This window comes from Seriola lalandi, unplaced genomic scaffold, assembly GCF_002814215.2.
Source record: "Seriola lalandi dorsalis isolate HSWRI2012SDOR001 ecotype SW California unplaced genomic scaffold, Sedor1 jcf7180002054554, whole genome shotgun sequence".
NCBI classification, from domain to species: Eukaryota; Metazoa; Chordata; class Actinopteri; order Carangiformes; family Carangidae; genus Seriola; species Seriola lalandi.
In genome coordinates this window covers 497,242-519,877 of record NW_019525107.1, presented here as the reverse complement: position 1 = coordinate 519,877, position 22,636 = coordinate 497,242, and the positions used below count along the sequence as shown (strand labels likewise).

At 38.9% G+C, this 22,636-nt stretch overlaps 3 protein-coding genes across 3 annotated transcripts; 2 read left to right on the top strand and 1 right to left on the bottom strand.

The window, feature by feature from the left end:
• The first annotated feature begins 246 nt into the window (after window positions 1–246).
• nr4a1 (nuclear receptor subfamily 4, group A, member 1) lies at window positions 247–4,652 on the top strand. The gene is made up of 7 exons (XM_023415655.2): window positions 247–355; window positions 1,011–1,809; window positions 1,958–2,087; window positions 2,181–2,344; window positions 2,450–2,652; window positions 2,808–2,986; window positions 3,428–4,652. The coding sequence occupies exons 2-7, from the start codon at window positions 1,021–1,023 to the stop codon at window positions 3,682–3,684; spliced, it is 1,722 nt and encodes a 573-aa protein (XP_023271423.1). The 5' UTR covers window positions 247–355; window positions 1,011–1,020; the 3' UTR covers window positions 3,685–4,652.
• Window positions 4,653–11,150: 6,498 nt separating this feature from the next.
• On the bottom strand, window positions 11,151–15,094 carry gtsf1 (gametocyte specific factor 1). The gene is made up of 7 exons (XM_023415675.2): window positions 15,037–15,094; window positions 13,620–13,744; window positions 13,408–13,514; window positions 12,343–12,469; window positions 12,164–12,247; window positions 11,706–11,763; window positions 11,151–11,607 (listed from the first exon to the last, which is right to left on the bottom strand). Exons 2-7 carry the CDS (start codon window positions 13,702–13,704, stop codon window positions 11,526–11,528), a joined length of 543 nt encoding a protein of 180 aa, XP_023271443.1. The 5' UTR covers window positions 13,705–13,744; window positions 15,037–15,094; the 3' UTR covers window positions 11,151–11,525.
• Window positions 15,095–15,774: 680 nt separating this feature from the next.
• letmd1 (LETM1 domain containing 1) lies at window positions 15,775–22,220 on the top strand. The gene is made up of 9 exons (XM_023415540.2): window positions 15,775–15,933; window positions 16,987–17,141; window positions 18,027–18,139; window positions 18,508–18,590; window positions 18,828–19,014; window positions 19,889–19,990; window positions 20,088–20,240; window positions 20,348–20,444; window positions 21,588–22,220. Exons 1-9 carry the CDS (start codon window positions 15,818–15,820, stop codon window positions 21,665–21,667), a joined length of 1,086 nt encoding a protein of 361 aa, XP_023271308.1. The 5' UTR covers window positions 15,775–15,817; the 3' UTR covers window positions 21,668–22,220.
• Window positions 22,221–22,636: the final 416 nt, after the last annotated feature.

The following is a 22,636-nucleotide window of genomic DNA, read 5'->3' as shown; positions in this document are numbered from 1 at the left end:
GTTTTATTTGGCTTTATTGAGTTTTATTTAGTTTTCTGGTTTTGTGTGTCTGTGTGTCTGTGCGTGTCGGCGGTTCTTTGGCGTACGCGCGTCAACGGAATCCCGGAGTGCGTCATCCAACGACTATTGTCCCATATGCGCGCAGTGATTGGCCGGGGGCTGGAAATCTCCCCGCCCACCGCCCAACCTTGTATGGAAACCTTTCTCTGACGTCATGGGTAGGGTAAAGCAGACGGTATAAAAGCGCTGTGGAGGTGAGCGCGGAGGAACTACTCTCAGCTGGGAAATACTGAAGATGACAGACGGTCGTTTGTGGAGCACAGATAGTTCAAACACCTGTAGACGGCCATAAGAGGTAAGAAATGTCTATGATTTCAATACAGTAGACTTATTTTTAGACGTGCAGCGATACTGACACCTGGCCATTAAAATGGCTTTAAATCGGGCAGAAAGCAGCCGCCCCTTCACCATTTACCGACAAGAAAGTAAAGTATTTGAAGTTATATTTAGACGTGTTATATCCACAGCCCCTGCATGTGTCTATTAGTAGCATATGTTTGCAAAATAAAAGTATTTTTTCTGCAATAGCAAAATAACTCCGCACAAATACATTGTGTTGCTACTTGATAGGTTGTTCAAAGCATCTTGAAGAACTCATAAAAATCTGCTCAGATGTACAGTACTTTGTAAAAGATTCAGGTACTTGTGAATAAAAATGCTGTAAAGTGGGGATGCTTTCTAAAATAGCACAATAACATCTGACAATAAAGGGGCTTAAGTGGGGTCCAGCATTATTATCCAATTTTCAAACGTGGAGCACTACATGGCAGACCTGGGACTACATAGTACTCCTGCACAGAAACACTGTGCACAGTGCAGAGAGAGGGGGAATGAAGGCAGAGCTGCTCAGTTTCACTACATGGACTCTTGACAGGTCTTGAAATTTTAAGATAAAGATCCGAAAAACAAGCTTGGTTTGGCTCTAATATTTTTCATGATGTCTTTTTCAGTCTTGCAGCCATGACTTGCATACACCCCCAACATGGATCTCAGCCCTATGAAAACAGCCTTGGCAGCTCGGAGCTTCAAAGTGCAGACTTTATCTCCAGGTTGGCTGTGGATATGAGCAGCCCACGGGACCACCTCTCTGCTCCATCCCTGCCAAGCATCAGCTCCCTGGTGGGCACTAACTCTGGCGACTTTGACGCATATTCATGCCAGTTCACGGCAGCCCCTGCCCACGTCACTCCATCGTCCGGCGTGGAGACCCCCTTCAAGCTGGATGACCTCCAGGTTTACAGCTGCTACCCTGGAACTTTCACCCTGAGTTACCCGGAGGAGGCTGTGTCCCCTGGCGGTTCAGACTATTTTGGCAGCCCCGCATCAGCCTCGTCTCCTTCAACTCCTGGGTTCCAGAGTCAGCATACGTCCGCCTGGGATTCAGCATTTGGTCCATACTCACCCAGTCCAGGATACTGGGCATCTGAAGAGACCTCAGTGCAACATGCACCCTCTTTCTTCACATTTGGTTCAGGGTCTGTGGAGGATATGTCTCACTTGGGTCAACCACACTTAAGAGATCAGGATCCTTTCACTTTGGCCCATCCTCTCCCATCAGCACTGACCTTCCCTGCCTTGTCAATGGAGCAAGCGCGGAGCCTTGATGGCAATGACCAGCTGGATGGAAGCTTATCGCCCAAATTAAAAAGCCCGAGTGGAAATGAAGGCTGCTGTGCTGTGTGTGGGGACAACGCCTCCTGTCAGCACTATGGGGTTCGCACCTGTGAGGGATGCAAAGGTTTTTTCAAGGTAATAAAATCTGACTTTCCTATACAGCCAACTCATTTATTTTTGAAACACACAAGGGTTCAATAAGAAGAGATAAAAATGGGCCATCTAACAGATTGCTTTGTGTCTTTTAGACCATTTTAGAGTAATTCTTCTTTTTACTTTACAGCGTACGGTGCAAAAAAATTCCAAGTATGTTTGCCTTGCCAACAAGGATTGTCCTGTGGACAAGAGAAGGCGGAATCGATGCCAGTTTTGCCGTTTCCAGAAGTGTCTAACTGTAGGCATGGTCAGGGAAGGTGAGTTCAGTACAAACAAAGATGAATCAGTAGAATAATTTGGATGATATAGATGGAATCAAATTAACATTGATGTTGTCTTTTTTTTCCCAGTTGTGAGAACAGACAGTCTAAAAGGAAGAAGAGGTCGCCTGCCTTCCAAGCCTAAAGTCGTCCAGGATGTGACGACCAATGTGTCTCCAGTGAGCATGATTGCTTCTCTTGTGAGGGCGCACATTGACTCAAACCCTGGCATTGGGAAACTGGATTATTCCAAGGTAGGAAAAAAAAGAATTGACATCCCTCCTTTTTCTAAAAAATTCTTTTGCAATAACTGATTGCTCTTTTAGGCGTCAGTCTGAACTTCTCTGCTGTAATTTCAGTACGATGAGACAGAAGTCAGTCCAAACCGGAAGGAGGATGCGAGTGACATCAAGCAGTTTTACGACCTTCTCACGGCCTCCATGGAGGTGATCAGGACATGGACGAGGAACATCCCAGGTTTCTCCGAGTTCTGCTCAGAAGACCAGGGACTTCTGCTGGAGTCTGCGTTTGTTGAACTCTTCATCCTCCGTCTGGCATATCGGTGAGTGCAGCTTCCCACAGAACCTTTACAATGGATTTAGACAACAGAGATATGCAACAGACATTATCATTATTATTATTATTATTATGACAGGATTATTATACAACTTACATGAGACATTTGATAACCAAGCTATTTCATTTTTTCTGTCAAAGGTCCAATCCTGAAACGGACAAGCTCATCTTCTGCAATGGGGCTGTGCTTCACAAAATTCAGTGTGTCCGAGGCTTTGGGGACTGGATCGACTCCATCTTGGAGTTTTCTCAGAGCCTCCATCGCATGAAGCTCGACGTTTCCTCCTTCTCCTGTCTCACAGCCCTGGTCATAATCACCGGTAAGAGCTTCACTCATATCAGGCTTTAACTTCTTTGTAAGTGACAAATCAGGATCAGAGTTACTCTCATCCAGCGAGGAAGAAACAGTTTCCATCAGGAATCTTGTTTCACTGGTGTTGACAATATAATGCTGCTACACACATGGGACAAACACAACAGCTGTGTGACAAAATATAACACGACCGCTCATATAGGCCGGAGAAGATGTCATAATTGACAGCAGCCCACAATGAAGGTTTTTTACGTTTAAAGCCAAGGGATTTTCCAGTGTAGTAGCATTAACACTTCCGACATGTCAACTCTAACGATGTAGTATTCAACTAAATATAGTTTGTTTTCTGTAAAGGTTCTTCTGATAAACTCAAGGTGTGTTTTTGGTTAAAGTGATGATAATAAAGCATAAGGCTCATGCTCAACATGTCTCTTATTTTCCTCTGCAGACCGACATGGTCTTAAGGAGCCAAAACGTGTGGAGGACTTGCAGAACCAGCTCATCACCTGCCTTAAAGATCATGTCTCTGGCTGTGGCTCTGACTCCTTGCGGCCCAATTATTTGTCCAGACTTCTCGGGAAACTGCCTGAGCTCAGGACTCTGTGCACTCAAGGCCTCCAGCGAATCTTTTACCTTAAATTAGAAGATCTTGTTCCCCCACCACCGATTGTGGAGAAAATCTTCATGGATACGCTTCCGTTTTGAGTGTGAAATGGGAGATTGACAATCTGCGATATAAAATCTGGAGTTTGTTTGAGAGCCAAAGAGAACAGACTGAGTGCTCATACTTCAGGTAGTATAAACTGAAACCGCAAGAACATAAGAAGAAGAATCATCCTGAGGGATTATGCAGCTCCACAGGAAAAGGGCTACTTTTGTATTATAAAGTGACTGAGTGATTAAACTTGTGGAAGCAACATATATATGGGGGCATTAAAACACGCTCTCACTAGTTTGTTTTTCTAAGAAATTGTGTACTCTCCAGATGGAATCAGACAGGCCAGCTCATGGACCAAGAGGAGACTGTTTACATACAACATGGTGCCATGAATGGAAACATTTCTGATGGAGGGAAGATGACTGCACTTTCCAAAAAAAAAAAAAAAAATTAACTCATATTATATCTGTACCTTCATTTCAAGGATGTAAAGTTTTCTTTTCAGTGACAACCTTTTTTGTGATTTGGATGAATGTAAATTGTACATAAAATATAAGACAAAGCATTATTGTGATATCTTTAGCTCAAGTATTCAAACAGATTTTCCAGCCCCCAAAGTGATGTTGTGAGTCCACACTCGTCGGCATCTGAAGCATGAATCACTCAAAGATCCAGATTGGTTTATATTTAATGGCACCGTATGTATTTGGTGATTTAAAAAAAAAAATAAAAAAAAAAGTAGGTTAAGCCTACATAATTATTTAGCATATCATTCATGTATCATGAATAGACATTGAGCAGCTAATATACTGTGTAACATCCAGTGCAGTCTTATACACTGGTCTTGTGTGTAAATTATCTTAAATCTGTCTCGAGCCTACAGGTGTTATTGTCACATGAACTGTATTCTACAGTCTGTCAAAGTGTAATTTTATTTTGGGTTTATTGTTTTTACATACTAAGAAGTTATATTTTACTGCAGCTAAACAATAAAATGTAAAACTGCATATTACAACTGCTTTGGTCATCTTTGCTCAGGCCTTTAGTAAGAACTATATTTCTTACATTGTATTAAGTATGTTAATCTGTTCATTTGAAAGTTGTTAAGCAGTGCTAAGTATGCTGCTGTGCCAGCTGCCTGTAACTTCTTCTTTTGGCAAAACATCAGAACATACTCCTGAAAAATGTACCCCTGTTCACCTCCCTCCCAGTTATGTGCTGCTCTCGTTTTAGAAGCCAGCGGTCTGGTCTCAAGTGACCCAGAGTACAGTACATTCAGAAAGTATTCAGACCCCTTAACTTTTTTTACATTTTGTTATGTTGCCACCTTATCCTAAAATAAGTATATTGTATACTAATGATATCTTCTTTTCTCATCAGTCTACTCAATACTCTATAATGACAAAGAAAAATGTTTTAGAAACTTTTGCAAATTTATTAAAAAGGAAAAATGACAAATGTTAGGTCAGGTGCCTTCCATTTCTCCTGGTCATCTTTGAGCCGTTTCTACATGTGGTGAATTCAGCTGATTGGACATGATGTGGAAAGGCACACACCTGTCTATATAAGGTCTTACAGCTGACGATGCATATCAGAGCAAGAACCAAGACATGAGGAGAAGGAACCGCCTGCAGAGCTCAGAGACAGGATTGTGTCACAGATCAGCGGAAGGCTACAAAAAATAACTGCTGCATAGAAGGTTCCCAAGAGCAGAGTGGGCCTCCTTAACTCTTAAATGGAAGGAGTTGGGAACAATCAGGACTCTTAAATCTGCCAATCTGGGCTTTATGGCAGAGTGGCCAAACGGTTGCCCCTCTAAGTGCAAGTTTGGAGGAAAACACCTACGGGAGTTTCAGACTGTGAAAACCAAGATTCTCTGATCTGATGCAATGAAGATTGACCAGTTTGGTCTCAATTCTAAGTGTCATGTTTGGAGGAAACCAGACACTGCTCATCACCTGCCCAACGCCATCTCAACGGTGAAGCATGTTGATAGCAGCATGATTCTGTGGGGGGGTGTTTCAGGGACAGGGACTGGAGGGACTGGTCAGTGTTGAGGGAAAGTTGAACATAGCCAAGTACAGACATATCGTAAATGAAAATCTGATCCATGAGCAGTCAGGATCTCAGACAGGGTCAAAGGTTCACTTTGCAAGACAGTGCAGAAGAGGCTTAGAGACAACTCTGTGAATGTCCTTGATTGGCCCAGCCAGCCAGTCAGGGCAATAAAAGATTATTTATAGATGATCCAAAACAGGCAAAGTCAGCAGGAATACAAAGACTCACGATCAATCAATGATGAACAAGATTGACTGAATCAACAGGAGGAATAACCATAGGCTGGAGTCAAGCAAGAGCACATGACCTGTAAGAACACACAAAGAAAAAGGCTGCATCCACAGTGGAGCTAACATATCAGCCAATATTAGCTAATCATCTTTATAGTAGTGTTGGTGTGTGTGTTAGCCAATAAGTACCAAGGAATTGCTGTACAGTGATGTTAATCCTGCAGTAACAGCTTTTTTTTGGCTACTCAGAGGCAGCAGAAACATGTTGTGAACACAACATTGATATATGATCACCTTTTAAATTGATATAGTGAACTTGTTAGCAAATAGTTGCTTATTTACACGTTCAGCAATTATGGAGCAACATCATCATTCATTTGGAGTTCAAGTATTTTAGCTCTATTTTTGGTCTCCACCATCTTCTGACACAAATATCTTTCTCTTTAGCTGCTAAATGCTCCACTACGTTCAGCAGCTTGTGGCTGACTGTGTCTGTCTGGTCTGCTGTGTGGTGCTTACAGGTTGTGTGCAGTGGGATTTTAAAGCTTTTTCTCTGATTACAGCTTCCTGCTGCGCCCAAAAACAAAGCTATAACAGCAGTACACAGTACACTGGGGTGTAGGCATATATGTATGCATCAGTGTCACCAAGATGTTTTTCTGTAGATGTCATCTCAAACACTGAAGACTTAAGATTTTGCTCTTGAATTTATAAGTAACATCTAAATTATCTGAAGCTGGAACCAGATGGTGTCATCATTCTCTTGAGTTAGATTCTGAAATTCTCTGTCTGGTGTTGTAACGTAACGTAATATAGTTGGAGGACTTGATAACCTTTCAAGTATTGGACTTATGCAACAAGAACAGTTGGGAAAAGCCAGCATCACTCTGATTACAGAACCTATGTGGCTGATGTTACACTGATGGCGATAAGACAGGATAAGACAGTTCTCTTATGATCTACAAAACCAGCCTCACTGGAAACTGGGGAAAGCAAGAGCAACTTGAACGCAGCTTGTTTGACTGGAGTATGAAATGCCAGTGATAATAGAGGATCACAAGCTTCACAGAGTTACAGGATTAGAGGCCAGCTCCAGAGACCAAACTGTCCACCACACATTGTGCAGGACTCTTATGTCTGTGAGAATATGAGAATGTCACAATTATAAAACGAGACCGACAGAGAGGCTTTGGTTTCACTTGCAGGCGACAAGCCTGGGGTGCGTGCTTGTAACTTGTTTGCAGGGTGTCCAGCGTGACAAGTTTCATAAGGGTCACATCTCAATGAGACCAGTAGTGTCATATTAACTCTTTGCTGTGTCACAAATGAACCAGAATATTAAGAGTGAACTATGAAATAAGCAGCAGGCAACAGGATTTAAACCTAAACATCATTTCATAGTAAAAGGTGAGGCCGGACACTTAGTTGCTTTCCTTAAACTATCAAATGACCAGCTGCATGCAAATGCATGCCCTAAGATGTAATTTATAAAAAAAGATTAGATTAATTCAATTAATGTGCTCTACAAGTCAATTTTTTTCAAAACTTTAAGAGCTTTTTTGTGTGAATTTTCTCACTGCAATGATAATTTGTCATAAAAAACACTGATTCCTGTGGGGACAAACATGAAGTCAAACTCAGAACCAGTGTAGACAAAATATAATGGTGTCTTATAGGGTGATGCAACTTTAATAATGCCATATTAAGAAAGGTATTTCAATCAAGGGAAGAGCAAAGAAGCTGGTTTTGTGACGGAGAATACCAGTTTTAACAAGTTCTTGTCTTTGCCAGTGTGTTGTACTGGACTCTCAGTCTGGAACAGGCTGTGCTAAGGCTATTTAGTTTCATTTTATGTTGCTGGTTGGCAGGAGTGTAAATATGGATTTGGCATTAGATTTCTAGCCAAAATGGCAGAAAGGGTTTCAAATCAATGATGTTTTCTAACTAATCAATGGCCACAACAAGGTGATTTTAGAGGGAAATGGTCTGGTCTGGCATCTTGGTTGAAAAAACAGCATATTATTGAACAAACCCCATCTACATTTCCATTATAAACCTCTCACTTGAGATTAGACTATTTGACATTTAATAAAGTAGTGGAAAGTAACTAATATTTACTCAAGTACGTGTTTGGGGCACTGGTACTTTGCTTGACCATTTCCTTTTTATGATATTTCATATGTTGTACTTTTCACCTTCCTACATTTAATAAGTTATAGTTAAGATTGTTTTATATAAAACATGATCAGCTTATAAAACATGATGCATTTTTATGGATTAAAATATAAGTAAGTATATAACATGCTGAAATTTGTAAAATTTACTTTCTTTCATATGAATGCATCAATGATGAATGATGATTCAATAATGTAATTGTAAAACACAGGGATCAGGGATATTCTGTATGAGGACTTTTATACTTTAAATACTTTTGGTTGCTACTACTTTCGTACTTTTACTGAAGTTTAATGTTCAGTGCAGGACTTGTAATGAAATTTTTTAGTGTGGCATTGCATGTTTTATCATCATCTTCTAATGTATTTTATTCGTTGTTAATCTTTTTATATGTGCTTGTGTTTCTTTTATATCTTGTCTTGCTGCTTTTTTGTCTTACGTAAAGCACTTAAAATTGCCTTGTTGTTTAAGGGTGCTTTATAAATAAACTTGCCTTGAAATGCCTTTTTACATTCAAATACTTTTTCCTTGGACATTTTACAAAACTCGGACATTGTAAAACATTAAAACACCTCCCTCTCATGTACTTTAATGGACCTTTATTTAATGAGAGACCAGCAGACTGAGCTGCGGATACCGATACATTTCTGATCATTTTTCCATGTCAAGATATAATCATATTCCAAAAATATTCAAGAAATATCAGAGATAAACACCCACAGTATTTAGAAATCTGAGAACATCTGAGGAGCTATTTATGTCACTGCCTCAGTGCAGATTTTTTTTTTTTTTCCACAGATCGAGTCATATTCATTTGGCAGCATCGGCTCCTACATGGAGCTGTGGCCCACCGACTTGGGTTTTAAAGGGGTTGATATGACATTTAAGACAAGTCAGTGACAGTTTTAAAAGTTCAAAACTAATATGAGTTTCTCCACGTCACCCAGTAAACACTACAGCAGGTAACAACAGAGTAGAGTACATCTAGGAGGGGGTGGCAGTTCCTTGATAGATATGACAGTCTTACATAGACTAAAAGTTCTGCACGTACTCTGCCCTGAGGAGTCATATCTCATCCTTATAGATGGTGACAGGACAGCACAGACCACGCTTGAACACTTCCAATAATAGCCTCAACTAAAATAGACAGTCATCACATGAAATCAATAATGCCACTTAGATATGACAGAGCACTGGCAGGTCGCCCTCACACAGGGATTATCCTGACACTCACTCGTCACTTGAAGCTCACTCCTGGAGCTTTCACCTGGGGCATTTTCTCAGCATGAAAAACTCTTGTGAACAGCCACATCTGGTCCTTTATACCTGGAAAGTGCCCATATTAAAAAAAAAACAAAAACTTTGATGAATCAGAGGTGCTACTTGAATAAAAAGGAGGTCATCAAATAAAAATTATTAAGTTTTGAAAGGTCTGGGAAGTAAGCAGAGATAGTCATAAAGCCAGGTTGCTTCTCAAGTTACTGATGAGTAGCTAGCGCCATCCAGTGGCCGTACAATGACACAGTCAATATGTTCAACCTTCCTCTCTTGGGAAGAGCATCATAAAGATGGACTAACTACTAGAATTTATTATAAAAAGATAAACATTTGAATTTACCCCTAACCAGTCTTGCCGTCTATTTGTACATTGCTTTGTCTTCTGAAAATTTTCACTCAACCATGTTTGTTCTTATAAAGATCAATCACATTTAGACACTACACAGGCGAGTTTCATGTTTTCAGTCCTGCATGAAGTGTCAGATTTTACACTTTAGGCTTGTTGACCCGTTTTGAGAAGTAATTACAAAAAACAAAGACACAGATGATTAAAATGGTGGTTCCATAGGACAAAATTTCCAATAGCATACTAGGATAGTACAAGTATCTGTATCACTGACTAAAATAACATCAAATGATGCTGGGTTCCTATACTGTGCTCTCTGTAGCAACCTGCACTTTTCAACAACTTTGGAGCTTCTATCAAAAAAGCTATCAAATGAAATATCACCAGTTTCAGTTAAAATGTGTTTAGGTAAAAGCTACCTATTCAATCAGCAGGTGGGGTGAGTCTCATGGCGAGATCATTTCATGGCCAAATTGATACAGAAGCAAGGCGACGAAACCAATACAGATTCTATTACAAGCTGTTAAAGTTATGATGCAATTTCATATTTCAGAAATTCATTCCAGAATTTAAACATTTCTTCCTTTCCTCTTCAAACGTAAACATTATTGTATCTGTCATCGGGTCTCATTCCGAGTAGTGGACACTCGCCAAGTACAGTACATTTACTCAAGGACTGTACTTTAATGTAATTTTGAGCTAATTGTAATTTACCTGAAGGCATTTCTTCTGCTTTATACATCTACTCGTCTAATTTCATAAGAAAATATTGTACTTTCTACTCCACTACAATGCTGTAGTTTCTAGTTACTCTACAGTTTGTTTTTTTTCATACAAAATACATGGTCACCTTTGAAATTATGATTTGGTCCATGCAGAAATCTCTTATTTTAGTCTAAAATTGACCCCTCGCCTGCATGTTCTCAAAACTATTTCTGAAATCAGGGTTTTTCTTAATTGTGGTGCAAAGACAAACCTCAGACTTCTTGTTTCAAGATGGTCAGTTTTTAGACAGGTTCATTTGAATTAAAATAAACAAAAAAATAAACTTCACATCACAAAAATACTTTTAAAGGCAATAAAGGGCTGAAGACCAGATTCTACGCAAAGTTCTTTTGACAAGATCACAAGGTTCTTACCCCATTAGAAATGAACTCCCCAATAATATAATCTACATCACTATGAAACTGTCCGTTCTACAGTACCTTTACTTGATACTAAAAGTACATTTACCTGTTAATACATCTGCCCTTTTTAAGAGTTTGAACACATAACTTGTAATCGGGTCTTTTAACATTGAATGTATAATTACTTTAGATAAGTAAAGGATTTGGGGACTTCTTCAACCACTGCTCATTCCCATCCCAAATTATAGCCAAACTGCTCACACTTTCAAGTCATTTCAACATGTGATTGATTTCAATAATTGCCAGGCAAAATTATTTCACTTTTAATACAACACAGTTTCCAACCAATACCATCTGTTTCTGTGTAAAAGATTCATGCAAGATAATACAGGGGAAAAAAAGAAGCCTTGGTGTGTGTATATATGCCACTTAAAAGTCACTACGCTTTGCATTTAGGTTATTTGCCACATCATGCAACTACAAATAAGATCTCTGTAACCTAGAACCAATATGGGAAAAGTTATATTTAACTGTGCAAATTAAAACCTTAATTGGGCAAAGACTTGTTAAAAACAAATTTAAAAAAAAGATATCTACGCATGCATACATACATACATACAATAGAGTCCATTAAGCTACATGTTGCTTCTTTTTGGATTAATAGTAAGCACACATTATGGCTTAAACCCAGACCAAGGGAGGGTATTGGGTGCTCTAAAACTTGGACCAAGATTGTTTGTGGGCCTCATCTCCAGTCTGCAGAGAGATGAGACAAAATAAGTGCTGAAGAGCAAAGAAAATATGTACAAATAAGTGCTAAGAGCTGAGACAGAGTGGTGGAGCAGGCCACTTACTGTTGATTCAAGGATGGGTTTTTACCCCACACAAATGGAGCAGGAGCATCATCAGCCTCTGCAAAACAAAACACTCTGTTACCTTTACAGACACTGAAAATGAGTGAGTTCAAAGTCTGGTTCAGAGTACACTGGGGGAGAAAAAAGAATATTGTGGGAATCTCTACTGTGCATTGAATCGTTCACACTCAACCACTGATTTTTTACTTATATTAGTTAAGATATTTTTGTAAATACACTTGTTTGCTGCGAGTTAAATAAGATTGATACAACTCTCTGGTCTGTATGCTAAATATGCTGCAGGAGATGCTTAGCATAAAGACTGGAAACAGGGGGGAATGAGCTAGCCTGGCTCTGTCCAGACGTAACAAAAGCCACATATCACCTCTAATACTCACTAATTAACATAAGTAAAAAAATATATAATGAAATTAAGAAGTTGTGGTCACCAATCATACCTTTGTCCCAGTCCTCAGTCATGTTTGGATTTACCCAGGTGCTGACAGGGACCTGCCATTTCCAATGTCCATTTGTGCTTATACCTGTAAACGGAGCAGAACTCAACTCGGAAACACTAAACACAGATCGACTCTGGACCTGCAGGGTAAAGGGAGAGACGGTTAAGTGAAAATCTCACCATCCTCAGAGTCCACAGATATTCTGTCCTCACAGGTCTCAGTGTGGCGTGTCAGCTCATGCTTAGGGACCAGGTGGCGAGCATTAAAAGGGCAGGTTTTCAGCTCATTGGCCAGTTGCGGATGATTCTACATTAGTGGAGCAGAAGTTACATGGTCAAACTTGCAGTCAGTCATGGCAGGTATATCAAAGAAGATTCTGAAAAAATGTAAGTTCAAATTTAAAGTTTTGTTTCTCCTGATTTTCTTAAGACAGACAAATTATTCAATCAGGTTGACATTTTCTTACCACCTGTTTTCTGTTTTCTTCCTTGCCAGATGTTTTCCCTTATGGATGTAATACAGGGTCTAATACAGTTTGCAGCTTAGTTGATGAAACTATTGCAGAGTTTTACTGGTTGTAATTTTCTCAAAGATAAATATTTAAGTAATGATAAACAGCTCAACTGCTGTTTACATGGTCAAGAGTCAACTTTCAATCTCAACATGATAAACAGTTATGAACAAAGACGGTAAATACCCTTGGCTTTCACTCAGTTGCCACTATAGTACTGATAAGTCCTTCATTCCAGCAGCTGTCAGACTCCACAACTCCTGCTCTTCCTGACCATGTGCAAACTTACACTTTTTCATGTACATATCGTGTGTATATTGTATATTTTTGTTGTATATTTCCATAGATGTTTATTCTATAGATGTTTATTTTTCTGCTGTGGTAAATGAATTTCCCAGTTGTGGGATAAATAAAGTTAATCTAATACAACAGTCCTAAAATCAATTTTTTTTTTTTTTTTAATTTTATTTAAAGAGGTGTTAATGCAACATTGCAGTCACTTTGGAGGTGTTTCTAATATACAGTCTTCCATCCTAAATATAAATGATTTGAATTATTAGAAGGTAGGATTTATTGCAGGATTGTTGCATTGCGTTTAGCTGGGTGTTCATAATGAACTGGCAACTGAGTGTAAAATAATGCACAAATGCCAGTGTAAGAGAAGACATCTGAAGTCTTTCCCCATACCTATTAATGTTAGCATTAGTTGCAATAATACAAGTGCTTGACTCACCTTCCTGCACTTTATAAGATGGTAAGGGAACCGGCAAGCACGGATCTGGTGGCTCTTGTCAAAGGGGCACTGCAAAAGTTTATCTGGATCACAGTTCCCTTTTTCAGCTTTAAAATCAGAGAAGAACAAACACATTCATCATCATTAATATTTAGTAAAACATACAATAATTTAAAATGCTGAAAATTTGGGAGGAACAGCTTTAGTTTTACCAGTTTCCTCTGCCAGATGTGCCCTCTCAGCAGCGGTAGTCTTGCATGGACCGCTAGTGGTTCCAAATCTGAATGTGGTCGTCATCTTGAGGCGGGGATTTACTGAGAGCACCCTAGTTGCTCAGCTGGGAAGGTCAAAGAGACAATTCAGGTTAGCTTGGAATTTAGATAATAGTACTAAGACGTTGCTAGATGCACATGCAGCATTAAAAACTGCATAACCATGACAACCAATTAGATCATTAGTCTGCAGGTAATCCAACAAGTGTGCCACATTTTTTATCATATAATTGAGTCTTAACATTGAATGTATAATTACTTTTACTTAAAAGTAAAGAGGAGTAAGAGGATTTGGGTGCTTCATCCACCACTGCTCATTCCCATTCCAAATTATAGCCAAATTGCTCACATCTTCAAGTCATTTCAACATGTGATAAATTTCATTAATTGCCATGTAAAATTATTTCAAATCAAAAGTTTTCAACCAATGCTTTTTTTTTTTTTTTTTTTTTTTTTTTTTTTTAACAGTGAAAGATTCATGCAAGATGATACAGTGAAGAAAGAATCCTTAGTGTGTGTATATGCCACTCAAATGTCACTATACTGACTACAAGTAAAACCTTTGCAACCTAGAACCAATATGGGAAAATTTAGATTCAACTGTGCAAATTAAAAACCTTAGTTGGGCAATTTAAAAGGAGATATCTACGCATGCATATACACACACAACACTGTCCATACAGCTACATGAAGCTTTGGATATGCAGTAGTGCAATAAGGGTGCCACAGTGTGTTTGCTCGCTGGTTTTGACTAATGCGCAAAAAACACGAGCGCACTAAATGTTAGTTTGACTTCGACCCAAAAAAGGAAGCCTCGGAGAGAATAGTTTTGGTTTTCTTATTTCTCAAGGTTTTTCTGACATGCAAAAAGAGTTTAGTGTTTTGTGCGCATTAGCCACCTATGGAAAACGATAAGATACGCCACTCTAAAATTTGATTTGGTGGCCGCACCTGGAGGCCAAATGGTTATTGAAAATGTCGTCGCCAGCGGCCTCGAATCACCTTCTGGATGGCAGACACCACGTTTATATGGATTTAACTCCACAACGCGGCCCTCTGCATGCCATTTCCAGCATTGCACTTTCTAACCAGCGCTTACATTAACTACATCTCGCAAAACGCTGTCCTAAAAATCGTGCAGGAAAAGTTGGCCCGCAGCCAGGTTTTGTTAGCAAAACTTGGCAAGAGGCCTAGCTTGTAAAATGGCGATCATTATCAATATTGTCTGGGAAAACAAAGCTACATTACGTCTTTATAAGACAAAACACTCGGCGGTTGTGAAGTTTCAACAACTGCTTTTAAATACAGTGTGTAACATACAGTAGTAGTACTTTTTCAATTAAAATTATTCTGAAACCTTATCTCTTGTCCAACTCCAGCCCGAGACCTGTGAAAGTGTTTGATCAGCTTTAGCCCCGCCTCTCACTCACTTATATTCGCGCGACGTCACGTGACTTGAATTACAACGTGCTCATATTAAAACCTTAAAACCTGTTCGTAAGACATTACTATTATATTACTGCAACCAAAACATTATTTTGCAACGTGACATCATATATATAATTTCATAATGCCACTTTTTATTTCATGTCTTTTCTTATTTCATAGTGCAACTTTATTTCATGTAACTATTGTCACTTTTTAATTCATGTAAATTTTTATTTCACTAAAACCGCATTCAAATTAAACCAAAGGTTATTTGGGGCTTGCATCTCCATTGTAAAAATAAAATTGCATTATGATTGTATGGGCAGAATAAATATTTGAAGATGTGAAATAACATCAAATAAATAAAAAAGTTTTCTTTGTTATATGTATGCAATGGTGGAAGAACAATTAATGTACTCAAGAAAAGGCAGCAATATTCAGAGAATAATGATGTTCCTTTTTTTACTTTAGTCTGACATGTTATGCACGCAACAATATTAAAATAACTGATTATCAAATTAGATCATGTCGACTAAAATTATATGTGGTAAACCTGTGGCTTTGGAGGCGCTGGAGGTTTGGAGACCCTGTGCAGCTACAAACGTTATTCGGTCAGTGATCCAGTCGGGATTACGGTAAATCGGCGGCTTTCTGCTTTCCTGTGTGTGAGCGTCATTACGGTAACGCTGCGAGGCTACCGGGTGTCAAACATGGCGTTGTCCTGTTCGAGCCTGTGTAACCATTTGTCTTTGGTCCGACTGTGTGGTCTCAGGACAAACAGGACAACAAGTGGGCTTTATTCTCCATATGTGTCCTGTCAGTCCAGGTATGTCTAAAACTGTCTTCACCTGTCCACGATTTGTCACTTTGTTTTCCTCACATCTCACTGGGACCCGCGCTAAGCTAGCTGTTCGTCTGTGTGGATATCAGCTCAACCGCTTTTTACGTTTGATAAGAAACATTTAACGTAGGTATAACTACCTGCTGTTTTTAGTCTTTAATATACCCAAACACAAGGGCATCCAGGTGAAACTCAGATTTCTACGAATTTAATCGGTGTCAACCTGGTAACAGGCGCCACTATTATTGTGCACAAGCCCGGAAACAGTATCTTACAGTCCAAAAGGTTACTGCTTGTCAACCGGTTTGATTGCAGTCATAACCCCGGTCTCCTTTAAAAGGTAACTGCAAATTTTACAATCAAGAAGTCAGAATGAGGGATGCTGTAACAAAGTCACAGAGACATAAACATGGTAAAAATGTACGTTTTTTTTTTTTTTGTCGTTATCTTTTTTTGCCTCGCCTATATTTTTGGCAAAGAAAAGTGGAATAAGTGGGCAGTATCAGTACCAGACCCATGGCCACAAGTATGAATTCTGTGTCAAAAGCTGTTGCATTGACACAGACAGAAACAGAAGACTTTGAGCTGTCAAACCATGTATAACTTGTCAAAGCTGTGTTAAGATCTCTCTGTTAAGGGATTGATATGAGTAGCTTTTTTACTAACTGCTTGCTTAAAAGCTTATTTTATCTCTATAAAAAGGCCCATCACCTCCACTATGTGGACACTGGATTAGAGACATCTGATAGATCAGCTGTTCTATGAAGAGATCTACAAAGACATTTGTGGACACTTGGCAAGACATATTTCAATTTTGTATAGTATATCTTGTGCCACCTTTTCTTATTTATTTATCAACATAGAATAAATTTCTTCTTTCTTTTGACCAGTCTTATGATTATACAATGTTCAGGGTTACTTTTATCGACTCCCTGAGGAGGTTGGGGACTGTGGGGACTGTGTATTTTAACTGATGCCTGATAGATGTTTTTCTCATAATAATTTAAGTTATTCATGTAAACCTCTTCTAATTTCCAGGTTGGCCCTATGTAGACACTACTCTTCATCGAAAGTGAGACGAGGTATTGGTCGATATGTCACCTCCAGGCTTCAGTGGGCAAATAGCAAATATGAAGGTTTCCTGCAAAGGAGATTCCCCCGCTTTTACCTGCTCTACCATACTTTTGTGGAAGGTAAAACCACTGCTCACTCCCCTCAGCGATATCCAATACTCAATTGATATAGAATCCAGATTGTAATTGATTGGTGTTGTGTTAGAGATTTTGAGTACCACCTTCTGATAAGGCAACATGGTACAATGACTTTATTATTGCCTAATAAATTGTTTGCTAATACAAATCAGTTATAAGCCGTTAATACGGACAACTTTTGGGGTGGAAGGTTGTGGAAAAAGTCTAGTACAACAGTATCACCAACTATGACCTCAGTACAAAAATATCTAATTTAATTAACACCTCTATGACATCCGAACATTTTAAGCATCATAAAAGTAATCTTGGTGGCTGAACAGTTTTATGAGATTTTACAGGTGTACCCAATGAAGTGGCCTCTGAGTGTTGATGGCTGTGGAGTCCAGGTCCTCAAGTTACAAAGCTGAATGAAATGACCATGACCTCCATGCTGTATCCAAAGATAGTCTACATAGGAATCACTCATCACCAATCAACGCAGTGGAGTTTAAATTCTCAGCATTTGGACATGATATTTTTCAAACATAATTTTTCATGTGAATTCATTATAATATAGTGGCAGACACTGTATCAGATATATACATTTTTTGTTAAAATGAATTAAAGTAATTTCATCATTTTGTGGTACCCCACAGAAACTGTACAAATGTGGTGGTTCGATCCCTTGCTCCTATTATTCACAAAGTGAAGTGTCCTTGAGCAGGAAACTGAACCGCAGTTGCTCCTGGTGGCCAGGCAGCACGGTGTCTGAGTACGTGGCTGAGTGAGAGCTTTGTCTGAAGGTTGAAAAGTGCTATAAAAATGCAGTCAACCTCCATCAGTATTTTCATTATCGTAAACATTATTGTTATCACTGTGTCATTGCAGGATTCAAATTACTGTTCCAAGATACCAAAGAGGTGAGGAGGATAAAAGCAAAGATGTCCACTGGAGTAAAGTTCCAGGATTTGCCCTACAGAGAGATGGAAAAACTCAGACAGGTGGGTCTCTTTTTGATAAAATGTACATTCTGAAATTAGGCAAAACATGCTATAAATATTACTAAATTATCCTTTTAGTGACATAATGCATCAGGCTTAATGGAAAATGAGGCTTTGTTGAGACACTAGTATTTCCAATACATACTGTATCTTGTGAGATGAACACACCAACTGTGTTTACCATGGTCTTATTTGTTAATGGCAATCACACCAAGGTATAATGATATGTTTTACAGTGGTACTGATGTTTAAGACAAGGAGGGAGAACAATACTTGATTTTTTTTTTTTTGCTTGTCATTGTTTCACTTGAGGTCTATAATGTTTATTATCTTGCAGCGGCTTTACTTACCTGACATTTGTTTCACAGTTTCGCAGAAACATGATCAAAGCCATCCCGCTGGTGATGATATCCATCCCCCCCTTTGCCAACTACCTGGTTTTTATCTTGATGTGAGTTACTTTGAAATAACATCTTTTCATTTCAGTTGGCATCCTTTGATTCATACTCAGCAAAGCATTTTGAACTTATTGATAGCCTCCAATAATGTAATGTTGATTCTCCTAATAATACATTGTTCCCTACAATGTATTGGATCGTCCTTCCTGTTCTGTGCCTTGATACATATTCTCCCATCACCCCATGTGTCTCTCCTCTCTCTGCTGTCGTCTCCACCTGTTCATTGCCAGGTACTTTTTCCCCCGCCAGCTCCTGATCCCTCACTTCTGGACTCCCATGCAGCAGGTAGAGTTTCGGGGAGTGTATAATTCGCTCAGGGCACGGCACCACTGGCCGGTGCTCAAAGGGCTTGAGTATTCGAGCAGTAAGGTCAAAGACGGTCAGCTACAGACTCGCCTTAAAGACCTGTGCACTAAAGTAAGTGACTATGTGTTGATAGGAACACTGTAATATGATAAAAGTGCTTTAGCAGTGTCACGTTCTGTTTGTAAAATACATCACATAGTGCAGCAGACATGTATTTTCCTTCTCACATTATATTCTCTTTATATATTGACTCTATATCTCAGCTATAAATTCCACTTCTTTGCAAATACGCTTGAACATAGCCTAAATTGATGCATTCACGTTTAATAAATTGACTGAACAGAATATAAATAACAAAAATCAACAGTTATCTGACAGACACCAGAACCTGGTCGTACCATCTGTTTTAGGTTCACACTTAGCCTGGTTATGAAGTAAATACGTTTAGCATCATCTAGCTTTATTTAATTAAACCCAGTAACTGTTACATGGGTAACTGAACCAACTGAACATTGCTGGAAAGAAACTAGTACTTTTACTCAAGTACTGTACTTAAGTACAATTTGAAGTACTGATACTTTACTTGAATATTTCCATTTTCCGCTTCTTTTTTTCTGAGGGAAATGTTATACTTTTTACTCCAGTACATTTATTTAACAGATTTCATTACTAGTTACTTTTCAGATTAGGATTTTACATAAGAGAAACGTGATAATCTTATAAAGGTAATTAATTGTTAAAGATTACAGCAGTTGTTTCAAAACTTTTTTACTTGTGACCTGACAAATTTCTCCATGCGTATAAATAAAACAACTGACCGACATTTACTAATTTACTTATTTTATCATTTGGTCTTGAACAACTATTAACAGAATATTTAATTTGCCCAAACTTTTGAGTACAACTGTAAATGGTGAAAAGCAAGATGATCCTGTATCCAGTATGGCAAGAATGTGGAATAAACTCACTTTCACTGCATTTTCAGGTGCAAAATGGAGCGACTCCTAAAGTGTCTGAAATCCTTGCTGTTCGAAGACTGTTTTCTGGACCCCCTCTGGGCATGAAGAGGATGCGCGTGCATCACATGGTCAGTAAAACACACTTCACTCACATCCTGCACAAAGGGCTTGCTGAACCCAAACGCCACTAGACTATCTCTTCTGTCTGTTATCCGGGTCAATCAGAGGCACATCAGCCCCCTGCTCTTCCTGACGCCTCGCCTCCCAGGTTTCCTGATAGGCCGGCGGCTGAACAGCCACGCCCTCGAGCTGCTGCAGCTGGACCGGGCCCTCAGCAGGCTGGGCCCTCACCAGCTCAGTGACTCTGAACTCAAACAGGTCAGTCACTCTGTGTATTCACCGGCCAAACATGATTTATATGATGAACACTCTTTATTCCTCTGTAAGTTGTGTGTTACAAATACATATTATCTCCTTCTTTCTAGGCTTGTTATTTAAGAGGGCTCAATTCTGATAATCTTGGCATCAACCAGTGTCGTGAGTGGTTATCCCAGTGGCTTCAGGTGTCCTCCTCATTGAAAGGTATTCTCATTTTCAAGTGCAGTATTGTTGCAATTTTGTGACTTCAACCACAATCAGGTGGTGTGTCTGGTTTTTCTGATGTTTAAAAGAATAGTTAAAAAATTCAAGAAGTAGTTGCTTCCTTACTTGGAGCTAGATGAGAAGATCGAACTCTCGCCTAGTTTACCATAAAGACTGGAGACAAAGAAACATTTAGCATTGCTCTGTCCCAAGGAAGCAAAATCAGCCTACTAGCACCTCTAAAGCTCATTAATTACCACATTATATTATTTGTTTAATCTGTGCAAAAACAAGTGTACACAGTTTCTGCAGGTCATTAAAAGGTTAAAGCACTGAGCACTGAATTCATTTTTCTTACAAATGGCCGTCTAAGGTATTAAAAAGTCTGTTTTGCTATCCGACTGTAGGGTGTCAGGACGTTGCACACAAAAATGGGATTATTGTGATCAGTGGACTTTGCTGCAGGAGGCTGTTCAGTTGTTTTTGTGGAGTTTCAGTCAGCAGCATCAGACCTGTAGCAAACACTCACTACTGCAAAGCATGAAATTGTTTAATTATTTTTATCCAGGTCCAAGTCAGATTAATTAAATTATTATAAATTCTTGTTACACAATGCAGGGAAGTACTTGAAACTGTGACAAAGTAATGAATACTTTATACTATACTTTATACTACGCCATATTGTCCCTACTGATTTTCCATCATACTTTCATGTGTTGATTGTAAAAAAGACTTGTATTCTTCTAAAAATTGTACTCTGTATGGTATTTAAAGCTCTTAAATATTTTGATTTAACTCATAAATCAACATGACATGGACCAGTTGAGCACCAGAAAAATGATTGAATTAAAAAAAAATTATTTATTTAATCATTTAACTGAAAAAAGGGCTGAACAGTCTCCTGCAGCAAAAGCCACTGTTGCCTCAGCTTTTGGATCTATAACCAGATTTAAAGAAAAAAAGAAGAAGCTATAACCGATGTTACTGTCAAATGTTCATAAGACTTTAAAACCTCCTATTCCTAATGCCTTTTTTTGAGGGAACTAAAATGTCAAACTATTCCTTTAACCCAGTCTTACTGACACACGTTTTCTTTAAAATGTGATGTTAACTTTGTGCCTCTTTTTGTTTAATTTTTTGCAGAGTCAGAGGTGTCACTGCTTTTGCACACCATGGTATTTCTCTCTGCCAACTACCCAACTGGTATCAAATGGTCCCGCTGACAGGAAGCCGGACACAGTCTGCATTTGTGATTACGTTCTCATTCGTGCACTGAGCAGCACAACATCCTAAGAGTTGTCAACATCTCCCTTTTGCCAAGTAAAAAACATGTTTAAACTGTTCTTGGCAAGATTTTTGGGTTTCAAAAGAAAAAAAAAAACTGCCCGCCCAAAGCTCAAAGTAGGTCTGCCATAAAGACAACGATCCTGTTAATTCTAGACACTGTGGCGTTGTCGTATTTGTCAATTAAAGTTCTTGTCTTAGCTATGAACATCTCTACTCATTTGAAGTGACGAATACAAATACAAGTACATACACAGTAAACAGAATTTCATTTGAAACAACATGGTGACTATGGAGTGGTGCGGGATTCTGCTTTACACAAGATTTATTTTGGCTTAAAAATCTTGCTTAGTGCAGTGAAACTAATTGTGATGCACTGAACTATATTTAGTGGTGATGTTGAGGTAATATGATTGCCTGTTGCTGTATCTCAAGCTTGTTCACATTTTAAGGCACAGACTCGTCATGTGTTTACTTCTAAGCTAACACAAATTCTTACAAAGCTACAAAGACAGGAAGATTTTGTGAAGTGAAAGTTCAGCAGAACTTTCTGGTCTGTTCATGTCTTTGCTCGAGGAATGGTGCAATTGCTCTGACACATTCCATTCATAAAAATACAGATACAGGAGATAGCTTTTGTGTGAGCATACTTATACATATTTGTTCACATCAAACATGTACTGTTTTTTCTCATACCTTACTTTGTGCTCTGCTCTTACTTTTTTTTAAAAATGCGGATAATGCTGGTCACGTAAACACGTAAAGAGGCATTTAATGGAAATAGTCTTGATGAAAGGAACAACTGGTCAACATCACGAAGCAGTAGATTACACACAGGCTCCTAGATAGACACTTAGGTGACTCAGCTGCAAAAACTTCCCGGCTTGTTGTGTGGGTGGAGGAGCTAA